The 27051-nt window shown below is 34.1% G+C and overlaps 1 protein-coding gene across 1 annotated transcript in view; it reads right to left on the reverse strand.

The window, feature by feature from the left end:
• Positions 1-27051, reverse strand: part of EPHA3 (EPH receptor A3) — a 374642-nt gene that overhangs the window by 261856 nt on the left and 85735 nt on the right. Inside the window, exon 3 of the mRNA XM_019922227.3 lies at positions 17295-17955. Within this exon, the coding sequence (XP_019777786.1) occupies positions 17295-17955 (661 nt within the window). The remainder of the gene's footprint in view (positions 1-17294; positions 17956-27051) is intronic.

Genomic DNA, 27051 nt, shown 5'->3' on the forward strand with positions numbered 1-27051 from the left:
CCCAGTATGTGTAGCATATATGTCAGCCATCTCCAAAATTCATTCCCAATCTGCCACTTGGAGATCTGTCAAGCTAATAATGAAGCATATTGTGCAAGCATACACATTGGGCACATAGCGGGTGTTTTGTGAGCCCTGGTTCCACACTCGCCATCATCTCCCATCAATCATGTCCTCAGCAACAGCAGGGGCAATGGAACTAGAAGCAGAGGTAATTAGAGGCTTGACTCAGTTCCACCTGCCTGGAAAATAAAGGCCACAAATATCCTTTTAAAACATTTTTGTGTTATAATCTTACCCAGGTCAATACTGAAAAGAGAGGAAAGTATTATGTTAATGAATACGAAGTTCTTTCCTCTTTAAATAACTATTGTCAATCTTTTTTTCTTAATTCCAATAACTAAATTCTCCAGCCACTCCTTTAGCAGCGAGAACTTGCAAATTTTCACATTATGAAGCCGTGCAAAATATCATCAAAAGAAAGATATTAGCTTACTATATTAGAAAAAGGATTGGGTTTCAGAATTAGACAGACCTAAATTTACATCATGGCATTGTGACTAAATTTACATCATGGCATTGTGACACAGGGCAAATTAGTAAATTCTCTTAGCCCTTCCCTGGTAAAATGTGGCTAATAATATTTACCTTGTAAGGCTTAAGTTGAAGATTAAATGGTATGTTAATCACTGGGTACACACTAGGCAATCAATCAATGGCAATTCAAATGTATTTATGACTTATACTTGAGACAGGATACCCACAATTCAAGATGGAATCGATTACTATAAAATACTTTTTAAAAGGTGAATAATAGCGCACAAAGGGAATATAAAGGGAAAAAATAAAATTGTGAGTTTAGCATCAAAAAGACATGTTGAGAGGGCGTAGCTGTTTGCGGGATATAGGAAGAAACATAACTCTGTGTTCTTTTATAGGGAATGCAAACAAGATGCCATGACCGTGACATGAATCAATTTCCAAAAGTGAAAACAAGCCAGTAGCCCAAGGAACACAAGCACTTCTGGCACTGGAGCCAGAAGTAAATGTGAGGGGGTCTCAGAGAGAGGACATAATGAAAGGTATTGAATAACATCCTCAAAAGCATTTTTGCAGTAACTACAGCCTGAGCTGCACAGGCTATTTCTGAAAACACAGGCTGGTGGGCTTCAGATTCCTCACTTCCCCAGGTTCTCTATACTAGGGAGGCAGAGGGAACGCTAGTCACATACAAGTGCTCTGCACTCAAGGTCCAGTTTCACACTTACTAATTGTGTGTGACCTTGGACAATTGTGCAATTTCTCTAAGCCTCTAGTTTCCTCTCATGGGAAATGGGTACATGATAGTGGCTTCTTCATGGGCCGTTGGGAGAATTAAAGGAAGTGCCAGCCTCAGTTACATGTCAGAGGACAGAAATGGCTGTTTTTAAAAGAAACAGCTGATGTGGAGGTGCTCCTCTAATTTTCAAAGAAGGGACAGTCATAGAACTAGAACCATAGGAACTTTTCATACAAAGGCTATTAATACAATACGTCCTGTAACATAACCACATTTACCTGTCAACTTTGCATTAGTATCACATTGCAGACTAAAGGGAGTCAAATGTCAGATTTGATTTCATGTCAGCATGTCAGAGTATCCTAAAAGGGAACTAACTTTGTAGCAGCTGTCTGAACCCTTTGCATGAGAAAATTCGCTCAGTCTCCAAAGGTTTTCTCCTTGGTATTTCTTTCATTACTCTGTTCACATTCTCAGTTCTTGTACTACCAAATCTTAGCGACTGACTGTCATAGTCACTTTTTCCAGTTCTGTGCAAGTAACATTCATTTCCTGTTTTTAAATATCCACCTTCATGTGAATATTCCTGAAATCTTTATTCTTTCTCCCAGATAAAGAATCTACATTTTGTTTTTCTTTGCATAAGTGTCACTTTCCAATTAGCTAAGCGGTTAGTAGGACTTCACATGCCTCCAAAAGTTATATAAATTTCTAAATAAATCCCAGAAAGGATGAGTCCTGAGGTAAAATCGTGAGTGAGATGCTTCAGCTTGGGTTCCAATTTAGGATCTGCTAGTGTATAATTTGACCTTTTAGCCTTAATTTATAGCTCTGTAAAAGGAGGGTTTATTCTAGACCAGGTTTTCTCAAACTTAACATGATTTGCCTTGATAATTCTTTGTTGTAGAGGCTGTCCTGTGCATTATAGGATATTTAGCAATATCTATGGCCTCTAAGCACTGGATGCCAATAGCAATCTACTCCCCCAGCTGTGACAACCAAAAATGTCTTCAGACATTGACAAATGTCCCTTGGAGGCAAAATTGCCTGGGTTGAGAATATTAGTCTAGGCTTTAAAATTCTATGACTGGTACACTGAAAAAATCTGTATTAGCATTTGATTTCTTTATATTTCCAATAAAATCTAAATTCCTTGAGGGCAGGGACGTTTTTATGTTTGGTTCAGTGCCACACTTAGAGTGAATACTTGGTATAGTAGGCACTCATTAAATTTTTGTTGACAAAAATGAATAAATGATGGAATATCTAACTCCATAAAGATTGAAATCTCTCCATTTATTACATCTTTGTAACACATTTCGATGGGTCCTTAAACAATATTCGTCTTTCATGCTTATTCCACTTTTATTTCCTTATAAATATTGCCTTGCTTCCTTTTAACATAAATTCAGTTCATATATCCTTTAGAATCCAAGATACTTGGGAGCAAGAACTGTATTCTCTTTCTTCCCAATTCATCACATTAATCAATTCTGTATGTCAGAGAACCTTTATATGTGCTAAATTAGATTGAAATATTTCATATACTTTCAATACAGAAGCATGACACAGACAGTAAATGGACCCAAATTTCTGAAATATAGATTTTCTTCCCTAATAACTATCAGAGAAACAAAACTATTTCTTTCCAACCATTTACATACACAGGTTTGTTTCTGAGTTTCACAAACCTTTATGTGTTCTTTATGCATTCATTCAAGAATGGTATTCTCCCATTCCATAGCATATGCTTTCTCTTTTCTTGTTGAAAGTGAGTCTTCATGTCAAAAAGTAGCAGCTGTTCTCAATTAGAGCATCCGCTTTTAACCTTTTGTGGCTTTGTAACTGACCACTGAACAGAGAGTTCAGGAATATTTTACATTCAGGGTCCTTTGTTATTAGAAGCCATTCTTACTTCTTATTTTTTAAAAATAATACAAAAAATCTGTAACTGATCATATGATGATTATGAGTTTCATGATCTTGACTCTCCCTTGGGATTCCTGGTCTCCTCTCACAGAGCAAATATGTGATAAGATGTCCACATCGTGATTGTTTCTAAAAGACTATCAACAGTTATGCATCTTAGAGGACTACAGGAACAGCGGTAGATGAAAACATGACCAAAGTTTTATTCTAGTATAGTTCTATTATTATCACAGATTCTGTTCTCTAAAAAAGGTGTCCATAAGTGATTTTAGAGTTATCTGCCAATAGGATTGTTTTCCCGCATCCTGGAAGATGAGAAGCTACAATAGCAGAGTATACATGCAGTCTTTCTAGTCATATGATTCTTTCCAAACGGCTCTGATTGGGGAGATTTTCATCAAATATTATCAGAACTCATACTTCTCTCTACAATTGCTCTCTATTAAAGTTTAGTGCCAGCTGTCAGAGCTGTAATGTAAACCCTTATTAGCTCTTGTAAGTTCTACTCTGGAACTAATAAGGGATTGTCAAAACTACCCAAACACAGACTGAAATGGGGGGATAAATCACAGAAAAGAAGATGGAAAGTGTTCAATGAATCTGTATTAGCAAAACAATCTTTGTGAAACTATTACCAATGAATTTCACAAAATCTGTGTATCTCAAGAGGGAGAAAAAGATCTAGTTCTCTGTTTATTTTGCATAGGGTTTGATTCTCTTTCTTCTAGGAGGGGTTGACTAAAAACAATAAAACAAATTGGAAAAGTTAATGAAATATCAATAATCTTTTTAGAATCGCTCCATGTATTCTGAAAAAAAATTACACTGCATTCCTCAAATTTTAAAATATATGTTTTGATAATATCTGAACCTCTAGAAAGAAAAAGCATAAGTTTGAAAAATTGAAGATGAATATTCTTTACAAAAGCCATAGATTATATAATACCTTAGCTTTAAAATTTTTTTTACATAATGGCATACAGCAAATCAGAACCAAGGAAGGCTTTCTATATAAACCCCAAAGTAAACTAAGTTAAAGAAATGAAATTTTAACACTTCCTGCAAGGTCCAACTAGGTTTAATGTTAAATTACTATGGCAGATCCACGAGTTATTTGACAAGGTGATATTCATTAAGATGGCAAAGTAAATATAAATTTTATATATCCAAAACAACCAATATTCCACCTTTCACAGGTATGGCTTTTTCTTGGAAAATTCTCATCACTTTTCATATGAGTCTACATTTAGTAGATATTTTGTAAGTGTTATCAGAGCAATATTCTGATCCTCCTTTGAAAATGAGGCTGAAAATGCAGTGACAGAAACAACATATTTCAAGGAAAATCAGAGCTATTTTACTTTCTGCAACTGACATTATTTTTTCCATGTCTTAGACTCTCATAGTGAACACGCTCCTGGGAACCTTAATCCATACTTGTCACAGACAGACTCTCAAACAAACTGCACAATGAGCAAATTATTTGTGTTCCCCAAAGACTATACATTTGGCATATCAGTGTTACCTAAATTATTATGTGCAGCTTTGAAACACAGGACCAGAGGAAGTATATGAAAGTTCAAAGACCTTATCATAGTTAAAAATAAAAGAAAAAAAGAACAGAACTTTATATCCTAAAAGCAAATACCCTATAGCTATTTGATAAGGGATGATTGGTTAGAACCTCAGGAAAATACCTTAATACTGATATATCCAGGTTAGGATAAAGAGTAGTAAAACACTTAATGAAAGAAGAAATGTCTTACTATTTATTCCTCTTTGAACAATATAATTGATATTATATAACTAAAGATAATCCATATAAGGTAAAATAAACGATATTTTACTAAAACACTGTAATTCTTATTTAGTTATAATCTTGTGTGAGCATGTTAACATCTATAAAACTGCCTGTGATTTTTAAGGTCTTTTATGTTGGTTCATTGCTGATTATTTAACTTGTTCTTATTCATTATGAGGTATTTAAATAGTTAGATATCATTCTGTTCTACTCTGTAAATTTAACAGCAGTTATATCTTTCCTAAGTATGTTTGCAATTAAATTGTCTGTGACTGCTCAAAATAATCTGATTTGTAGTATATACAGAACAAAGATTCCACATTTCTTTCTAGTATCTTAAACCTGCAAATCCACGGTTTAAATTTATACTGTTTGTTTTTATACAGACGAAAGATGAACTACAATACTTAAGTCACAAATCAAATACACTCCCTTACTTTTCCTCTCTTTCTCATATTTGAAAGTTTTTAGTTAATTACTGTTTACATAGCGTGTTGACATAATTTGACTGAAGGTTTCCATTAATATCACATAGTAATTCATGTAAGCACATTTGGCACTTACTTCATACAATTTATACTGTTTCCTCCACTGCTATTTTTTTTTTTTTTTTTTACTATTTGGGTGATTCTCAAGTGAACATAGTAAATACCTAAAGTAAATCAAATAGATATTGTTTTTTTTTCTATATAGAGTCAAGTAAATTGGTTTGACAAATATTTTTACTTACTTGATTACTTATTTTTGATTCCCATGATTTCTTCAAGGAAAGAACATTATTTATTATTATATCCTCATCAACTATCTAGTCTTGTATACAAAAAATGTTAGGGCATAAAACAGTAGGCAAAAATTCTAGGTTTAACATTTTGGAAATGTAGCAATTTTATTTTACTATTGTCATTGTTTGCTTGTTTCCTAAATTATATGTTTTTAAATCAGTTAAAATCTGAAAGTCTTTCTGGGTATACAATATAAAAATGTCTATGTGTAAATTCAAGGCCACTTTTGAAAAATCGGTGGAAAAGACCTGTGTTAGAGAAAATAAGAGACTGAGTCACATACCAGATGGGAAAAATCAAGGTTACTAATCTTTAGAAGAAGAAAAATGCTTACACCTAAAGCAATTAGAGAAAGAAGAACAAAGAAACCCCAAAGTTAGCAGAAGGAAAGAACTCATAAAGATCAGATCAGAAATAAATGAAAAATAAATGAAGGAAACAATAGCAAAGATCAATAAAACTAAAAGCTGGTTCTTTGAGAAGATAAACAAAATTGATAAACCATTAGTCAGACTCATTAAGAAAAAAAAGGAGAAGACGCAAATCAATAGAATTAGAAGGGAAAAAGGAGAAGAAACAACTGACACTGCAGAAATACAAAGGATCATGAGAGAGTACTACAAAAAACTATATGCCAATAAAATGGACAACCTGGAAGAAATGGACACATTCTTAGAAAAGCACAAGCTTCTGAGACTGAACCAGGAAGAAACAGAAAATATAAACAGACCAATCATAAGCACTGAAATTAAAACTGTGACTAAAAATCTTCCAACAAACAAAAGCCCAGTACCAGAGGGCTTCACAGGCAAATTCTATCAAACATTTAGAGAAGAGCTAACACCTATCCTTCTCAAGCTCTTCCAAAATATAGCAGAGGGAGGAACACTCCCAAACTCATTCTACAAGGCCACCATCAGCCTGATACCAAAACCAGACAAAGATGTCACAAAGAAAGAAAGCTACAGGTCAATATCACTGATGAACACAGATGCAAAAATCCTCAACAAAATAAAAGCAAACAGAATCCAACAGCACAGTAAAAGGATAATACACAGTGATCAAGTGGGGTTTATCCCAGGAATGAAAGGATTCTTCAATATACACAAATCAATTAATGTGATACACCATATTAACAAATTGAAGGAGAAAAACCATACAATCATCTCAATAGATGCAGAAAAAGTTTTTGACAAAATTCCACACCATTTATGATAAAAACCCTCCAGAAAGTAGGCAAAGAGGGAACTTAACATAATAAAGGCAATATATGACAAACCCACAGCCAACATCATCCTCAATGGTGAAAAACTGAAACTATTTCCACTAAGATCAGGAATAACACAAGTTTGCCCACTCTCAACTGCTATTATTCAACATTGCTTTGGAAGTTATAGCCACAGCAATCAGAGAAGAAAAAGAAATAAAAGGAATCCAAATCGGAAAAGAAGAAGTAAAGCTGTCACTGTTTGCAGATGACATGATACTATACATAGAGAATCCTAAAGATGCTACCAGGAAACTACTAGAGCTAATCAATGAGCTTGGTAAAGTAGCAGAATACAAAATTAATGCACAGAAATCTCTTTTATTTCTATACACTAATGATGAAAAATCTGAAAGTGAAATTAAGTAAACACTCCCATTTACCATTGCAACAAAAAGAATAAAATACCTAGGAATGAACCTACCTAAGGAGACAAAAGACCTGTATGCAGAAAACTATAAGACACTGGTGAAAGAAATTAAAGATGATACAAACAGATGGAGAGATATACCATGTTCTTGGATCAGAAGAATCAACATTGTGAAAATGACTCTACTACCCAAAGCAATCTATAGATTCAATGCAATCCCTATCAAACTACCACTGGCATTTTTCACAGAAGTAGAACAAAAAATTTCACATTTTGTAGGGAAACACAAAAGACCCCGGATAGCCAAAACATTCTTGAGAAAGGAAAATGGAGCTGGAGGAATCAGGCTCCCTGACTTCAGTCTATACTACAAAGTTACAGTAATCCAGATAGTATGGTACTGGCACAAAAACAAAAATGTAGATCAATGGAACAGGATAGAAAGCCCAGAGATAAACCCACGCACATATGGTCACCTTATTTTTTTTTTTTTTTTTTTTTTTTTGTGGTACGTGGGCCTCTCACTGTTGTGGCCTCTCCCGTTGCAGAGCACAGGCTCCGGACGCGCAGGCTTAGCGGCCATGGCTCACGGGCCCAGCTGCTCCGTGGCATGTGGGATCTTCCCAGACCAGGGCACAAACTCACATTCCCTGCATCGGCAGGCGGACTCTCAACCACTGTGCCACCAAGGGAGCCCTGGTCACCTTATTTTTGATAAAGGAGGCAAGAATATACAATGAAGAAAAGAGAGCCTCTTCAGTAAGTGGTGCTGGGAACATTGGACAGCTATAGGTAAAAGAATGACATTAGAACACTCCCTAACACCATACTCAAAAATAAACTCAAAATGGATTAAAGACCTAAATGGAAGGCCAGACACAATCAAACTCTCAGAGGAAAAGACAGGCAGAACACTTTATGACATAAATCACAGCAAGATCCTTTTTGACCCACCTCCTAGAGAAATGGAAATAAAAACAAAAATAAACAACTGGGACTTAATGAAACTTAAAAGCTTTTGCACAGCAAAGGAAACCATAAACAAGACAAAACGACAACCCTCAGAATGCGAGAAAATATTTGCAAATGAAGCAACTGACAAAGGATTAATTGCCAAAATTTACAAGCAGCTCATGCAGCTCAATATCAAAAAAGCAAACAGCCCAATCCAAAAAATGGGCAGAAGACCTAAATAGACATTTCTCCAAAGAAGATATACAGATTACCAACAGATACATGAAAGAATGCTCAACATTATTAATCATTAGAGAAATGCAAATCAAAACTACAATGAGATATCACCTCACACCACTCAGAATGGCCATCATTAAATAATCTACAAACAAATGCTGGAGAGGCTGTGGAGAAAAGGGAACCCTCTTGCACTGTTGGTGGGAAGGTAAATTGATACAGCCACTATGGGGAACAGTATGGAGGTTCCTTAAGAAACTAAAAATAGAACTACCATATGACCCAGCAATCCCACTACTGGGCATATACCCTGAGAAAACCATAATTCAGAAAGAGACATGTTCCACAATATTCATTGAAGCTCTATTTACAATAGCCAGGAGATGGAAACAACCTAAGTGTCCATCGACAGATGAATGGATAAGGAAGATGTGGCACATATATACAATGGAACATTACTCAGCCATAAAAATAAACAAAATTGTGTTATTTGTAGTGAGTTGGATGGACCTAGAGTCTGTCATACAGAGTGAAGTAAGTCAGAAAGAGAAAAACAAATACTGTATCCTAACACACATATATGGAATCTAAAAAAAAAAAGAAAGAAAAAAGAAAAAGGTCATGAAGAACCTAGGAGAAGGATGGGAATAAAGATGCAGACCTACTAGAGAATGGACTTGAGGACACGGGGAGGGGGAAGGGTAAGCTGCGGGAAAGTGAGAGAGTGGCAGGTACATATATATACTACCAAATGTAAAACTGATAGCTAGTGGGAAGCAGCCGTATAGCACAGGGAGGTCAGCTCGGTGCTTTGTGACCACCTAGAGGCGTGGGATAGGGAGGGTGGGAGGGAGATGCAAGAGGGAGGAGATATGGGGATATATGTATACATATAGCTGATTCACTTTGTTATTAAGCAGAAACTAATACAGCATTGTAAAGCAATTATACTCCAATAAAGATGTTAAAAAAAAAAGGATGGAAAATGAAAGCTAACAACAGCAACAAATAGAGGAAATATCACCTATGATTGAACAGACTAGAGGCTTAATGGAACTAAAAATGATGTCCCCTCAGAAAAGAAAACTCCTGTTTGGAAGAAGGTGGACAACCAATTAATGAATAATGAATATACGTAAATTCATTAAAGACAGTTGCTCTCCCTCAAGGTATCTCTAAGTTCTAATGTTTAAGTTAGAAGAGAGACTGTTGAATTGGTGTCTGTCATATGTAAGTGTTTTAACACAGATTTAAACAAGAGAGCAAGGAAGGTTATACAATCCAATGATACTAATGTATGACAATAATGATGTTGTTCAAATACTATTACCCAGTGCTAGATACTCTGCAATGGGCTATGTATACATTCGCTGGCAATTCTAAGGGGTAGATATTGTTGCTTCCCTTTTGTGGATAAGGAAACTGGGGCTCAAATTGTTTATCCACACAGCATTTCTGGGACTCTTGAGCCCAAGCACTTGTCAGTGACAAGAGCCTTTGGCTAAATGAACAATTAGATGCAAACTGAAGGTTGAGGACAAAATTGAGGAAGTTTTCTGAATCATGTTAATACTACCACAAGTTATTATATAAATTGGTGAGAAAATGTAAAAACTTGAATTAATTAAAGGTTTTATAGCTATTATATAAAGCTGTCAGAACGTATCTGTTTTATTTGAAAGTTATTTACATTTTTACTTACTGACATAATTTTTATTCAAATAAATTCTTTGGTCTGAAAAGTCATGGGATGCAACAGTTAAAGGCAAAGTGGGAATGGAGTGCTGTCATTTTAAATTCAGGGAACATGAATAAAATTTTTACAGATCAAGGTAAGAAGCCTGATAATCTCAGTGCAGTCATTACAGGATGAATAAATGCCTTAAGTACTAAGTGTGTAAAATTAAGGGATAAAGTTATTTTAGCATCTTCATAAGTAGTTAGAGCCTTGCTTTATTATAGGTATGAAACTAGTGGAAATTGATTTTTGCAAGCCAGAAAAATAATATGCATCATAAATTCACAAAAGAGAAAAAGTATTCTCTTGGCTACTATATAACGTATTGTTATTACTTTTCATAATCTATTTATTACTATAATGGTAGTTCAGATGATTCCAGTCTTAGTGTGTTGCAACTGTATGTGACCTAATAGTCAAATGCATTCATTTAAAATTAGATAAGATATACATCTTTATATGCAAGATATTCTTAAGAACCTAGTGGATTCCAAGATACATAATGCGAGGTATGTTCTCTCCAGAACTTACATTCCAAGAATGCATAGTTGGCATAGAAATCTCCCAATAATTATTAATCTAGTATGTATCAAATTGAAAACTTCATCAATTATACTCTGCTAGGTTGTAGGCACAATGTCCTTTAAAAAGACATGATGTAGCTCCTCCCCTCAAGAAACTTCCAGCCTGAAAACAACTGTAAAGAAATGCTTCTGAATTCATTAAAACATATGAACACCTCGTACTTCTAGAAGATGCGCAAAGACTAAGTAGGTGCTAAGAAACATCTAAGGTTTTCAATTTTCTTTAGCTCCTCTGTCAGAGCAAGCAGAATCTTTAAATCATTGTTATTGTAGGCTTGACTGCTTCTTTTTTTTTTTTTTTTTTTTTTTTTTTTTGCGGTACACGGGCCTCTCACTGTTGTGGCCTCTCCCGTTGCGGAGCACAGGCTCCGGACGCGCAGGCTCAGCGGCCATGGCTCACGGGCCCAGCCGCTCCGCGGCATGTGGGATCTTCCCAGACCAGGGCACGAACCCGTGTCCCCTGCATCGGCAGGCAGACTCTCAATCACTGCGCCACCAGGGAAGCCCTTGACTGCTTCTTTAAAAGACTTTCTGAACAGACAGAGCCATGGGTAAAGAGTAAGAGTTGGTAGGTGAAAAAAACATAATTACAGATAACCATGAAGAAATCTAGATGTCTTCATATGTCACATCAAACACACTTTTCTACTCAGTTGCTAATGTACAAGAACAAGGAATAAAGTTAGCATTCCACAATGAACACACACAGATAAAACACAGGGCAACAGATTCTTCAGTGACATTAATAAGGTATTTGGTACATTAAGCTAAACAAAGTTTGTAGGAGGAAGGAATATTTATAGTAACTGCCTGGTATCTGCCTGAAATGTAATTAATTGACTATATAAAAAGCCATTAGCATTCTCATTTCTTCTCTCCAAACTAAATTAAAACAGATAACATAATTCATTAGCTAGGATTATATATATATATATATATATATATATACACACACACACACACACACATAACACAAATTTCCCTATGTATTAACGTGAAATTTCCCCACACCTCCAATCTTAAAAAGTGAAAAGTGTTATGCTGAGATGTAAGAAGGATTTCTCAAGTGAAATGAACCAAGTAAATCTTGATTGTCAATGACTGAAAGCAAATGATTAAGTCACATAATTTTAATTTTTCAATCTGGTTAAAAAGAGGTTTACTGACATCCTATAATAACAACTCAACCTGTAATTTGACCATACTCTCAACATTCAGCAAGTTTGCCCAAATCTCAGGAATATGGCCCAAATAAGGTTTAAGCCACACACACAGTAACTTAAAAGAGATGCCATGAGAGATAACTTATTTAAAGAAAGGCCATATTTTAAAATTATATATTAGAGAAATTGCTAGAACCAAGTTGATGCATGACTTCTTACTTTCCTTACTAATGTTTATATTACCTCTTAGTTTAAGTTTGTGTGGTTACTTTTATGTGCATTTCTATCTTACCAAATTCGTTATAATAAATACTCTCTACCCTCCTGTAGGTGCTTTTTCCTGTATTTCCAGTTTACTTGGTATGCAATTCCTAAATGATGCTTTAGTTACTAATATTTCTTTCACCATTCCCTTATTTCCTCTCTCTAACCAGTCCTTGAAAGAGAGAGATGCATCATCTTCTACTCTTACTTTTCCCCATCCTCTCTAGCAAAGAAACAGAAGATCAGCAACATAAAGCATCTTATTGCAGAAAATTTTATTTTCCCGTCATTCATCTCCTCGCATACAAATACTTCCTCCCTCAACACACTTATAACTTCTTTTTAAGTTTAAACTATTGACTTAGATCTGTTTAATAATTCACTTAAAAACATATGTTCCTAAAAAAAAAAAACAAACAAAAAAAACATATGTTCCTTTGGAGGCAGAGACCAAAACATTTTAAAATACACACACACACACACACACATTTTTGAATTATAAACCAAATTAGTTTAGCAGTGATAATGTTCATCTTTCTCTTTCTAGTGCGCTCAGCAGAATTTGGCACATAGTAGAGGCTCAATAAATGTTTAATAATTGAATAAATGGTCAAAGCACAACTTTACTACTTTTTCTCATTTCAGGAAAACTGGACTGTTGTTAAAGTTTGCATCAAATACAAGAGAAGTATAATGACATGGTTAAAATTCTGGTCCTGTATAAAGATAACTTTGGTTTTATTTATAGTTCTGAAATTGATGGATGAGTTTTTTGACTACAGAATATTTTTAACAATATATTTTTCCTATCAAACAGAGATTGTCTCATTTTCATCATTTAGTTCACTGAACTTTAACTATCCCAAATACCCATGTAGAGTGAAATAAATAATTCAGAATATTTCATTACTAAACTCAGAAAATGACCTATTTAAGAAATTTAGATCCTTTATAAGGCCTCCCTATGGAACAAGCTCAGAACGCAAAACTTTAATGGGACTTCTACACATTATGAGACTTTTGAGATAATGATTTAATAAACAAATTATAAACTGCACCTTCTGGAATGCATAAGCTGGGTAAGTTAGTTAGCCCTTTCTCCCTACCCCAAAAGTTGCTAAGCACAATAGTGATGAGTCCAAAACTCTCAATGCAGAGACTTCTCGTTATTAATAAACAATTTCCACTATTAATTTTGAAATACTCAAAATTAATCTCTCCTTCCCCTACCTTGCCAAGGCAGTTTGTACCCAGTAGAAGATTTATTGGTCTGTCTTGCAATAAAATTATTCATTTATTTATCTGTCTTTCATACTAGATTGTGAGCTCTTAGAAGGGAGATACGCTGACTTATTCATCTATGTTTCTCCGGTGTCTGGTACATTATTACATAGAACTTACAGATGGTTACAGATATTGAATTAAATTTGGTAGACTTTTTGGCATATCTAAGATGTTTGTCAATCCACATATCCAAATTTTGTTAGACATCACCTGGGCTAAGCTTAGTCTTCCCATGACATTTTGGCTAGTAATTCTTTCTTAAAAACCTAGAAACAGAAAGATGTCATAAATAAACTGAAACAGATGAACCTTATATTGACAGATTCTTGGTTAACTTTGTGCTGATTCTCTATGGTCCTACTCATCCTTCAATACACAGTACTCTAACTCCAGTAGAATCTATGTACCTATGGGATTTCCTGGTCTCTGCCACCACTGGACTGAATCACAGGGAAGAAGTGTGGGTTGAGGTTACATCTGCAACCTTTAGAATCAGACTGCCTGGTTTCAGATTGCAACTTCAGCACTCACCAAGGGACCTAAGGCAAGATATTTAACCTATCAAAGCTTTTCTTCTCATTTTAAAAATGGAGATAATAATAAGGATGTACTTATAGGTTATTTTGAAGGATAAATGAGATAAATCATGGACATAACTTAGCAAATCAGCACAGTGTCTGGCATCCAATAAGTGCTTAATGAATATTTTTAAAAACCTCTGAATTCTTACTATACTTCTCAGAATGAAGTAGATGCTCCTTGAATATTTGTTGAAACAAAGTGAATGAGTCTTGTTTTCCTCTGCTTTAGGTAACTGTAAGCCTATGGTTGCTGATCATTGTGTTATAAATTATCCTGAGGTGTTTAAAATCTGGCTTTATGTGTATGTCAAGGTATTGTTCCATCCTTTTGTAAAACGAAACAAAACAAAACAAAAATGAACTCATGAAATACAGGAAATCTATTTAGTTATCTTTTTCACCTGTATCTTTTCTAAGTATTACCATTCCTTTTGTGTGCCTGAATTGAAGTACTGCTGATAAAACAATGACTTGTGAGAGTCATAAGCTATTCTGACTAGTCCACAAGCTTATTAAAAACCAACCAAATTTTTAAAATTAAAAAAAGAAAGCATAACACCACCATCACTACCACTGACAACAACAGCAAAATTACAAGCCTCAAGCCACGATGGCTTACTCTATTACAGATACCAGGCCAGAATTAATTGGTTGAGTATTGGATTTTTAAGACATAGTAGACTATGCACTAAACTGACCTATTAAAAGAAATATTTGTTAAAATAAAGTTGGTTTAGACTAGGTACTACATGTAAATCAGCAAGAAATAGAATACCTTGTCACATCGTCTAATAATCTGAGTACACAAAGGTTTTCTTTACTTATTACAAAAACAGAGGAAGCCAAAATTCACCTGGCAACATCAGCAAATGTCAAGATATAACCATAAGAACAAGCTGCACCTTTAAGTTACATCACTGAAAAGTCAGTCCCAATCATATCCCATTTCATGTGCTATCTCTAATTCTACTATAATTATTTTTATTGGTTTATCTTCAAGATTTTTTCTTAGAATAAAAAATTCTATGCTATTTACGCATATGTATCTCTTATTCTTCAACCAGTATTTTTAAATGTTGAAAAAGTCTGTGATAATATAGCATCACTATATCAAGGAGGTGCTATTGATGTCCTTCAATATAATAAACTATAAGACTCAAGGATGTAAAAATTTGACATAAATATTATCTCCAGGAGTAATTTTAACATAGGGTACCACTGAGTAGAATAATAGTTACTTTAAAGAAGTGGTTCAGTAAATTAAAATGAGGTTAAAAATAGAAGCAATTATGAATCTATTGTGAACTTTCTGAAAACAACTTAATGTGACTCTTTTTTTAAATTCTTCTACTAGTTATTTTGTCCTCAAGACAGCATGTAATATAGGCTAATTATATGTATGTTTTATTTATTTTTATTAACATTTTTATGATTCTATTTACTTGCTGATACTTATTTTTCTGTTTCTTGTAACTTTGAATGAAATATAAAGTATCATATAAAATTATTTAAAACCCAAACATCCAAACAATGCTTAGGTTTCTTGCTCAATGGAATATTTTATGAGATAGCTCAACATATATTGATATATATTGTTGAGACAGGGACACACTATTCCTTTCTTGGTGTGGACATCAGAGACTGCATCAGTAGAAACCAAACTGGAGGGAATGGACAATTTTTCATCTTCCTGATCTAGGCCTTTATTATTTTATTTAAAATAAATCACACAAATATATCACAAACAATACCATAGTGATAAAATGTAATTCAAAGTGGAATATAAAGGCTATTGAGACTTCTCTCCACTCATGAATATACATAAGCAAGTAGTAGCTAGTATGTTGTTCCAATTTTAGAATTTTCAAAGCCATACTTAGTAAGAGTATCATGATGGCTCTTGTCAAGGATCTAAATAACACAGAGAAATATCAGACTAGAGTGTACCATTTGCTGTCATTAAAAAGAAATTCTATAAACTACCTATAGTCAAAAGCAAAATGCTATATTCTGTTCAGATTCTTAGAAAGGTCAATTTATGTATAACGTAGATTCATTTCTTCCACATGAACTTGAGTCCTACTGAATGGCCACAAGTAGAATATCAAACTCAATTCTTTTGACAGAGTTTAACAGCAAACAAAGGTATTAACACAGACTAGATTTCAAGGACTAGTTACTTAAGTTCTCCTGTGTATTTATACATTTAAAAATTTAATAATAATTTCACTGTGTCCTTAAACACAAAACCTTGCCTAATGCTAAACAACAAATTTGGGGATTAAGTGGAACTTATCATCTGATATAATCTTCTATGGAAAAGATTATCTTTAATTGATTTTACTTCAAGTGCAAAGAGATTTTTAATAAAAATCAACTTGATAACACAGTTCAGGTTCTCTGATTCTATATAAAGGATCAAATATGCATTCTCACCTAAGATGTGGTATATATATGTGTATATATATATACACATATATATATATCCTCCTGAGCAGCCAAAAGGGCCAAATCATGAATCAAAATTTAAAAATTTTTACATTACTCCTCTATACGTTAAACACTGAAGGACCAAACCTGGATTTTTAAATAAAATAATTTTTATTAAACACTAATGCTTTGTAAGTAAACCCGTATTTTAAGCACAGGTGTCACTGAAGAAAATACTATATTTTATAGCAATGAATTACCTATTGCTATGAGAGTGATGAGCACAAATGTAAATAGTCAATGCAGGATCTAATTCTGTTAGACTCAGATTAGCTGAGTGCCAATGATATTTCTTCCCTCTACATAAAAGAGACAGAGACTTTTTTTCTTTCAGTTCGTCTAGTGAGGTGTAGGCCAGCACCACATAATCAAACATGCTAATATTTCTACATCAAATTATGAATCATCACATCAAGTGGGATGGATAAATTTAGTCTATAAATAGACTCTGTTCAGTTTGAGGCATGTTTTGCTGCCAAGTGAGTTCAGGTTGGGTTCATTTCTTTCAATTACTCTACATAAATTCACAGGTAAGAAATACCACTGCAGGGAAAATAGAGAAGACTCTTACCTTGGCACATAAAACCTCTTTCTTCATAGCCAGCATTGCATGAGCACTTGCCAATGGGTACAAGCCATTCACCTTCTGTACTACAGTACATCCTGGGAGGATCTTCTTCCTTAGAATTGTTAACACAAGAACCTCTAACTTCCACCAGGGATTGGGAATCCATGGGTACTGTGTCTGGAAACATAGCCAGATTCTTCACTGTAAACGGACACTTTTTGAAGTACACTCTCACAGACACTAAGGCAACACAAGCACCAACGTCTTGAAAAGCCAAATAAAATCCCTTTTTGTTGACAGGACCTACTTCTCTAACCTCGGTGTTGAGTTTAAGAATACGGTCCCCAAGATCCATTTGTGTGAAACTTTCATCAGCTGCAATGGTGTCAATCTTTGTAAACTGATGTTCTCGGAATTTGACCCCATGATCATCATCAGACTCCATGTAGTATAGGTTGAAAGTCTCCTTGCAAGTTCCCAAAACCAATGGAATACTATTGCAGTCCCGGAGAGTGAACTTGAGCTCCACGTAGATCTTCTGAGCTGAGTTCCTGGGGACCCAGTTTGTCCTCAGCCAATTATTTTGACTATGATCCATGACATTGCACACCTGGTAAGTCCTGATGGGTGTGTAATGTTCATCAACACCGCTGATCTCTTCCCACTTGAAGAATCAAAGAAGAAAAAAAGAGAGGCAGAATTAATGAGTTAAGCATGATGAATAATAGTGCACATAAGATGAGGGTGTCAATGGAATCACAAGAAATACAAAATAAATGAGCAGAAACTGCTTAAAAAAGTTTCAAGACTTTTTAGAACAGTGAAGCAGTGCTGTCTTTGATCCTTAGACAGGTTTTGAGAAGTTTTTAAGTAAGCAACACATTGTTTGTGTTACTTATTATTCTACAACTATTATACCATCTGTTTCTATTACTCCTGTGTCCATGCTTTCTTTATACCATGCCCAGGTTAGCCTATATTGCTACCAGGAAAATACATATTTTTCCATGTCATACTAGAGTTCTAATCTTCTATGGCTCCCCATTACCTATGCAATAACTTCACACTCTTTAGTTTGGTATTTGTGTTTTTCCAAAAACTGGTCCCAACCTACATTTAATTTTTTCTAAAAGTTTGAATTGAGATTAGTGAATTATATGTTCCACTTATGCACATACTATGTTCTTGTCAATGTGAACATTTTTTACTGTTTTCAAAAGAAATATTGGATCTTCTTTTTTTATGCTATAAAGAAAAGAGAGCACTGGTCTGTGCTCTTTTCTCCTTGATGTTTCCCATAACCCTGCCATGCTTAAGAAACTTTCTGCTTTATATGATATTTATTAAATACCTTTTTTATAAAATTTAATTCATGATACATGCTTAGATTAGTTTAATTTTGTTTCATATGCATTTGTTAGATTTTAGACCTCTTCATATCCTCTATAATATGCAGCACACAACTTCACCTTTTGGGAGATGCATAAAAATTATTTTTTTCTTTTAATATATGTAGGAATAAATCAAGAAAATAATAAATATAAAGTTCTTAGAGAATATATTTTAATTTTGTAAATAAATAAATAAATGAAATCCTTCTGAGACCCATTAGAAATGGGTTCCTAAATTTTTCTCCATTAAGAGAGTTACTTATTTTCATAAGGAGTAAGTTTTAAATACTTTTAAACTAAATCAATGGCATTTAAAGTGTATTAACATTTTTTTCTATTTATTAAAAACACATAGGAATGCCAATCTACAACTTCTAGTCACAAAATGAGATAAAATGTTATTTTTTTTAATTTGATGGTAACCAAAAGCAAAGAAATATGGCATTTATTTGGCCTTTGAACCTCATTAGAGGAGAAAATAATTATTTACATTAGGGTGTTTGAATATCAAAAGCAATTAGTGGACCCCACCAGTGTGAGAAACACAGTTTTAGAACTCCTTATTCCCCTTAGCTCTCCTACCAATCTAAGAGCAAAACAAAAGCAAATAATTAAATAGCACTTATTTTAATAACTTCGATCATTCAGGGTCTGGAATATGAGAGGCACTCATTTTCTGGAGCAAAATTGGCTAGTCTTCATTGTCACGCCCAAGATCAAACAAAGGAACAAATTTTGATTATTTTAGAAAACCCTAGCTCTAATATACAAGATATATCTATATCTTAATATAAGAAAATACTCATACTGTATTTTTAATAATAACCAATATATCATTTTCAAACATCCACTCTATAAATGTATTATATGGAGAGCTTTAAAGAAGAAAAGTATACATAAGATTCTCAGTTCTGAGGATTTTACACTTAGATGCCTATAATAATAAAGTCACATTCAAAACAAAATTAATGTATAACTTTAATATCAGAAAAAATTAAACAGAGTGAACTGAGTTGGAGCTCTGAAAAACTGTGATGTTAAAAAGTTAGTATTACGTTGTATCTTCTCTATTCCCATTACATTGGTTCTACAATGGCATTGTAAAGCACAGAGCTAACAAAATCTTCAGAGAATAAATGTTTTCTGTGGGCATTTTATAGAACATTAAATCATGGACATAATTATTTAAAAATTAACCAACTGATTTAAAAATTTTTAGTTCAAGATTTCCTTATCAGAATAGATATGAGATTGTACTTCGACTGATGAATCATTTGCAAGTTTCTCCTGCTATGGACAGCATTTTACTAGACATCAAACAGAAATCACACTATGTAAAGATTCTCATAATTCAATGTAAAATATGATTTTAATTATGGAGATCTCACTGTATTTAACATTTTCCTCTCAACTCTAATTGGCAAGCTATCACAAGTCCTTGAATGCAGAGGTACAAATTGCAAGAAGATAATGCAAACAGCACCAGCATGCTTTGCACATGAAAAGGTTGCAGAGAGCAACTGTCACTTCATTAATTTGTCATGAAGACCATATTGCCTGTAAGTGATGGTGGCTTGCCATCTCAGACCACTTGCAAAAAACAGCAGACTCTAGCATTTGCTGAGGACTAGACAGTGGAAATAAAATTCCTAAATGAGCATTTTTGCAACAGCAACGCAACAACAGGAATCATTAATTAAAGTTGCTGTTGTAATGCTTACATTTTATAAATTTAAAGAATACTCATATTTACCCTATCTTCCTATTCCAAGAACTAATGGATATGTTCATAAATTATTAGAGATAACATACTGTCATAGTCATTGCCCCAAGGCCAATGTGGACAATGAAAATGGGCAACAAAGAATTGGTGACATATAGAATTGGGAGGTACAAGGCATCTATCTCTTCATTTTTCTAATCCTTAAAAAAAAATCGGTTCAAGGGGTGTGCAGCAGTAACATTGTCTTCAGCAGAAGGGGACACAGAACTAGTAAGAACTCAAATTCTTTCTAAAGCTCAAATTCCCCAAAATCAATAATTCTGGTATTTAGCGTGGTTCCCAGATTCTTACTATAAGCTTTTATCATTAGACCACAGAGACCAGAGCTGAATTTCTTGCTTTGTTGGCTTTTTTTTTTCTTTTTCCAGATCATACAACTATAAGAAAACCACATGTCCAGATCTCTTTTCCCTAGAAGGGTCATTCTGAAATCTATTCCCTGTAGCATAAGCACAGTGAGCCTCCTTATCATCAAAATACAGTGTAAGGTGTAAAGGAGAATCAATTTATATTTACTAGATAGAACAGTTCCTCGTCACTGAGTCAAACATGTATTTTGAGGGAAAACATATTTTTAACAATTAATCGGCATTTAACCTAAAAACTCTCATTTTGATAAACCTCAATTATAGTAATTAAAGATTTATACTCACTGTTGATATTAATTACTCTTAGATACATTTTTAGCTACTTGCCAATAGGGATTAAGGAGGAAAATGTGTACATTTTCTTTAAGAGAGGGAGAACCTACATTACATTTAGTGCATTGGCTAACATAAAAAAATACTAAGAAAGTGAGAAAAATAACTTCATGATTTACCTTATAAGGTTTAAACCAGTTTCTTAGAAATTTTCAGATGATACTAAAAAGAAAATGATAACCAATATTCTTATGTTTGCAATATTACATTTGTAATTCAGTGGTTAATAAGAAGCACATAGTTCTGTACTTTACAAAGTGCTAATGATGACTAATCTTGTGCTCAATAATTATAAGTGATATTAAATTGGTTCATGTTATTCCTTCTCCACTCATGTTTTTACTCCTATGTTTCTTTCTCTTTGTACACATCATAGCTATTTCGAAATGCAGTGTTCATCTTAGAAATATTTGGACATTTACCATGCATCAGAATTTTAAGCATGGCAATGCATAATCACTTACAGGAAGGATGTTACTGTCAAGTGTCAGGCACAGATATATCTACAAAAATCATTATATTTCCATTTATTCATAAATAGTTTTTCTTAGCCCATAAGTCTCAAAAGTACACACACACACACACACACACACACACACACACATTTGTAATAGTATCACGTTAAAAGGTAGAGTAAAATAAAACTGTCGAGACAAATGAAAAATAGAATTTTGGGGTTTGGGGAGTTTTGCTGCAGTTGATGATGATTTGGGGTCAAATCAGAGGAATACATTTGTAACCAGAGGATTGAGGAGAGAGGAGATGGGAATTTGATATTGAAAATCTAGCATCAGTAACAAGAGGCAGGCCAGAGTCTAAAGATAAAAAGGCGTAGAAGGTACATGCCTCAGATGGTATGTCCAGTAATCTTAATAATAACGACTACTATCCATTCTCCCACCCATCTTTAACTCATAAGTATTTAGCATAAATGTGATAATGGTATTAGAAGTGTCTAGTGGAAAATAGAGAGGACAATGTTCTAGTTTGGGTAAAGTATACTGAAAAGAGCTGGAAAACTAGGAAACTAGTGAAAGGACCAGAGCTTATTATTGAGGAGAGCCAACACAGGGTTTCGGAGAGGGAGAGAAAGAGTTAGGACCAGGAAAATGTATGATCTCTGTTCAGATATTAGGTACATTCTGGTACATTCTGTAGTTAGAACAAGACACAGGCTATTCAAGGAAGTGTCTTCTGAAAGCTTGAGCATGTGGGGGTCCTTGGGACCCCATCAGCCCCTACCTTGGATTCTCTGTCTTTACCCAGCACCTCATACACACAAAGCTTCCATGTTCAGTCTTAGTACTTCTCAGTTCCTAAAACCCCTAGACGGAGACAAGAACTAGGGCATCCTCAGCTTCACCATTTTTAGGGCTTTAATTTTAGTTATGCTCCTACCAGCTGGGATTGATTTAGTAGTACTGTATTGAGATCTCAGGGCTGTTGCCACATCTTTGCACCTGTGGACAAATATCCCATATTTCTGAGTACAGTCTGTCTAATTTCCTTACCTCAAAGGTTCTTATTTTTGGTTAAGCATTAGCCAGAGAGCTTTTTTAAAATACTGCTTCATAGGTGCCTATTCAAGCTATTTTTACACTGCCTAGGTGATTAGAATGTGCCTAGGTGATTCCCTAAGGTTGGGAACCAATGTTCTATGTCTCTTGGCCAACTTTTGACCTCAACTTGACCTGAGAGCATACTCCACTATCAGCTTGCAAGACTTCTGAATCTCCCCAGAAACTATGTCTAAAGTTTACAGATAGCCCTGCCTCTGTCTCTGTAGAAGGACCTTTTGCTCAGCCCTCATCCCATCTGTTTTTTGATTCCGGATTTGCCGAGGCCCAGATGTGCCTTATGTAGAAGCTCACCTGAATAACCTCATCCTCCACCTCCCACAAAGATTTGTAAGATATTATTATAATAAACAACATAAATCTAATCATAGTGGTCTTCTATTTTGCATCTGGTGGTAAATGCAAAACGTGTGCATTACAGAAATATGTAAACAGTGTGTGTGGGAGGGTTACCTCCAATCACATATTTCTCCTGGTATAAATATAAGACAACTGGTTTTAGACATGCTACAATTTTAGAGTTTGCTGTAATTTGGTAGTCTCCTACTGTGATTTCTGTAATGATTTGTGATTTTTAAGATGCCTCTATAATAGCAGTGTTATTTGATTCCACATGCATTTATTAAATATTTCTATATGCAAAGCTCAAGTGAAAAACTGTGGATAGTAAAGATAAGTAAAATGTGACTTTTGCTATTCAGGAGTTGATGCTGGAGGGAGAGGTATAAGTATCACTGAAGGCAGATGATGATATGCTGTCTACTTGAGGTGTTGCAAGGAGCTGTGGGGAAAGGAAGGAGTACTGCTGGAAGGAGGTTCCAGGAAAGCATTAAAGAAGAAATGGAAAGGTAGGATGACTAGAACTTCTACAGGTAGAAATATGGGGACACACTGAAAGAGATAGTGTGAGCCAACAGGAAGACATGTGAGGACAGAACCTGTTTAAGGAACTGGGTTCTACTTAGGCTGGAATGTAGGGCATTGAGCAGCAGGGATGTAAGCAGTTACTTAGAAAAGAAAGGCCTGGGCCAATTTGGGAATATCAGCTGATATGTGTTTATTTCATTTGCTACCGTGAGAAATTACTGAAAAGAGGCACATGGTTTACTCCGGACTGGGAGTTGGTTCTCCAAAGAGAAGGCAAAGGAGGGGCTTTAGAAAGACCACTGCAGAGATCCAGAAGAGAAGCCTGAAGAAGATGACCTCTGTTGAGTGAATGAACAGTGAATATTTCCCAAAAGATTATAAAGGGATATATTTTTTCTTATGAATTTATATAGGATATGGCTACATGTGCAGAGAGTAACACATTATATTATAAGTTTTTGACTACTAAAACATATTTCAGAAAGATTCCTGTTTGTACTGAAAGATTGCAGGCAGCAACAGAAAAAAAAATTCAAGGGTACATGTATGTAAATAAATGTTTCTTTAATTTTTCTTTTATGAAATAGTGTTCTCATTAGATCCTATATATATGATTTGAAGAATATTTAATTAATATTTATTGAGTAACTACTATGTGCCAAGCTCGATATTGATAATGTAGTAATGAAGGGGATAGGAATGGTACCTGTCCTTAAGGAACATACTGTCTTTATGTTATAATCATTATTATATCCATTTTTATTTTATGAAGACATTTTCATTTATTTCTTTGTTCATTATCCTTTCTCCCCTGTATGGTCTCTGGATTGGCTTATCTTTCCCTCCCAAACATTTAGCCCTGTGCTTAAACCCGAATAACTTATGGAGACTTACTAAAATTAAATATCATGTGATGTGCCAAATATTAAACTTATATAACTAAGAAAGCACAGAAGTATGCTTTGGGGTACAGAAGGCATTGAGTTTTAAAAATCAATACTCTGGATAGTTATGTGTCACAGAGTGGCCTTAACCAAGTAAATAAAAGACACATATCATGTTTATAAGTATTTTGTAATAATTTAAAAAAGAAGGAAATGAATTTCTACAAACTATGTGTTAACAAATTTATGATAAAGATTTTTGGAATATATGGTGAAAATTTCTTGAAAGATGAAGAAAAAGGACCTTAAAGTTTGATAGATGGTGGGTGGCAATGAAAAACTTTCCAAAATTATGCGGAATGCTTAAAGATCTACCAAAAAGTGAATTTCTAGCCAGAGGAATTAACTTGCAAAAGATACACTAAAATACAAAACATACCATGGGGAGACCATATCTAAATTCACTGTTGTCGAAAGTTTTCAATTAAACCTGCTATTTAAATTTACCTTTCCTGAAGGGAAAAATGCCAGTGTAAAGGAAAGATAGGAAAAGTATACTTTGCACTATAGAGGTTTGATTTTAATGGTGAAATATTTCTATTTATAATGTAAAAGAAACATAATTGCAAAAATGTTATGTTTAGAACTATAACCATGAAGTACATATACCATTATCTGAAAATTACCTCCATAAAGAGCAGGCTAAAATAGTTTAAAAATCATTAGTAAACCATTTATCTATTCTATAAAAGTTGAGGAAAATCATTTATAATTTATCGGAATGTTTTTCACTCTTTCTGTTCATATACAGCCAAATAACTTCACTTTTCAGAGAATAAATTTCCCTTAAATATTAGGGAGTAAAACAATGAGACTATCGTGTTTCCAATTCTTGGAAAAATATTTAATATGAAATTGCCCAGTAAAAAGGTACTTTTAGAATTCAGTATAACTGCTTGAAAATATGGGGGAAAATTCCATGCACATTGGCTTAACTTGTCTAGACTGAAAACTGTGCTAAAATGGACATTTACAGAATTATTGCAAATGGCCAACTACTTAGAAATTAATGCATAGCAGTGACAGCAGTACATTTCATACCAGTTGTGAGATTCATGTAATTTCCTGCTATGATAATGGGTCACAGACACAGTAATTCATAGCAATTTATTATATACCTGTGGAGCACTCACAGTGATGGAAATGAAATTAACTCATGTCACTGTGGAACATATGCTAAGTTTTACAGATCTTCAGATAACTCAGTTTATTTTTTAACACGATAAGTGTAATTCCTGAAAGCATTTTTCTGAGGTGTAAGCTGCTTTACAGCAACAATTTTAAAGCTGCAGCGACATCTTTGGCTGTTCTTCCCAGAAGTGTGGCAACCCTGTTTCATTGGAACATTTTTAATCATTTATCCATTGAGTATCTTAGGGAGCCCAGATAAGGGTCTAAGCTCTAGAGACAAACAGACACTAGGTTTGAAGCCTAGCTCTGCTCCTTAATAGGAGGTTTAATAATAGACTATGATTTAATTTACACAACTGTAAAATGGGAAACATCATAGTAAACTCTTTTTAGAGATGTTGTTAACAAAAGTAGATCATGCATTTTAAACATCTGTAACAGTGTGCAGCACCTGGGAAGCAGTACACAAATGTTATTATTCTGCTAAAGATAACAAAAAATGTCATTGGAATATATGGATTTTTTTCCTTATAAAGTAATAGGAATGTATTTTAAATTCAAGATATTTCGATTTCCTATTCTTACTTCACTAGTCTAGATATTCTTCAAATTTATTTAAGGTCACCACAGTTTCTGACAAGTGCAATTTATTTTACTGTTTTGAAATTCAATAAATATAATTAATGACAAAAGTTGACTATTAGACTGCCTCATATGTATATTATAAATGAGACTGCTGTCTTTTATCTATGATAAATTTGCTATTCTATGTGGAGTAAAGTTTTGCCAATGTTATTCCGCACTTTACTAGGTACTATAGTTCTATAACTTTATTAGACATTTGACTTCAATTCCTTTCACTATTCTTTTTAAAATAAAAAGTATATGATCTATCTGTATAACATATTAATGGACATATGTTTTAATAAAATAAAAATATTTATTATTACCTTTTTACTTCATACTGGTCACTGTGTTAAGTTTCAGTTATGTCATGTCTAAATGGCGATGATAATAGTACCTTCCTTAGAGTATTGCTCAGTTGCTTAGTGGATTATACTGGTAGTTAATAAGTGCTTACATAGTTGTTACCTGCTAAGTAAAACAAATATTTATTAAGCACTTACATGTTACAAAATTGTTTTCTGGTGCTACCATTATGATAAAGTTGCAGAAGTCATGGTTTCCTGACCTTGAAAAATCTTAATTATAAGAATGGAAATATGTTAGTGTAAGCCTAATGTTAGACTGTCATTCGTTCATTAACAGAAATCCACTGTGAGCCTGGCACCCTTCTATGCCCTGGGTACCTCCTTCTCCATGGAAAAAATAACAATAAAACCACTAGTGTTGGGCTTCCCTGGTG

The sequence above is a fragment of the Tursiops truncatus genome, chromosome 4, assembly GCF_011762595.2.
Source record: "Tursiops truncatus isolate mTurTru1 chromosome 4, mTurTru1.mat.Y, whole genome shotgun sequence".
Classification (NCBI taxonomy): Eukaryota; Metazoa; Chordata; class Mammalia; order Artiodactyla; family Delphinidae; genus Tursiops; species Tursiops truncatus.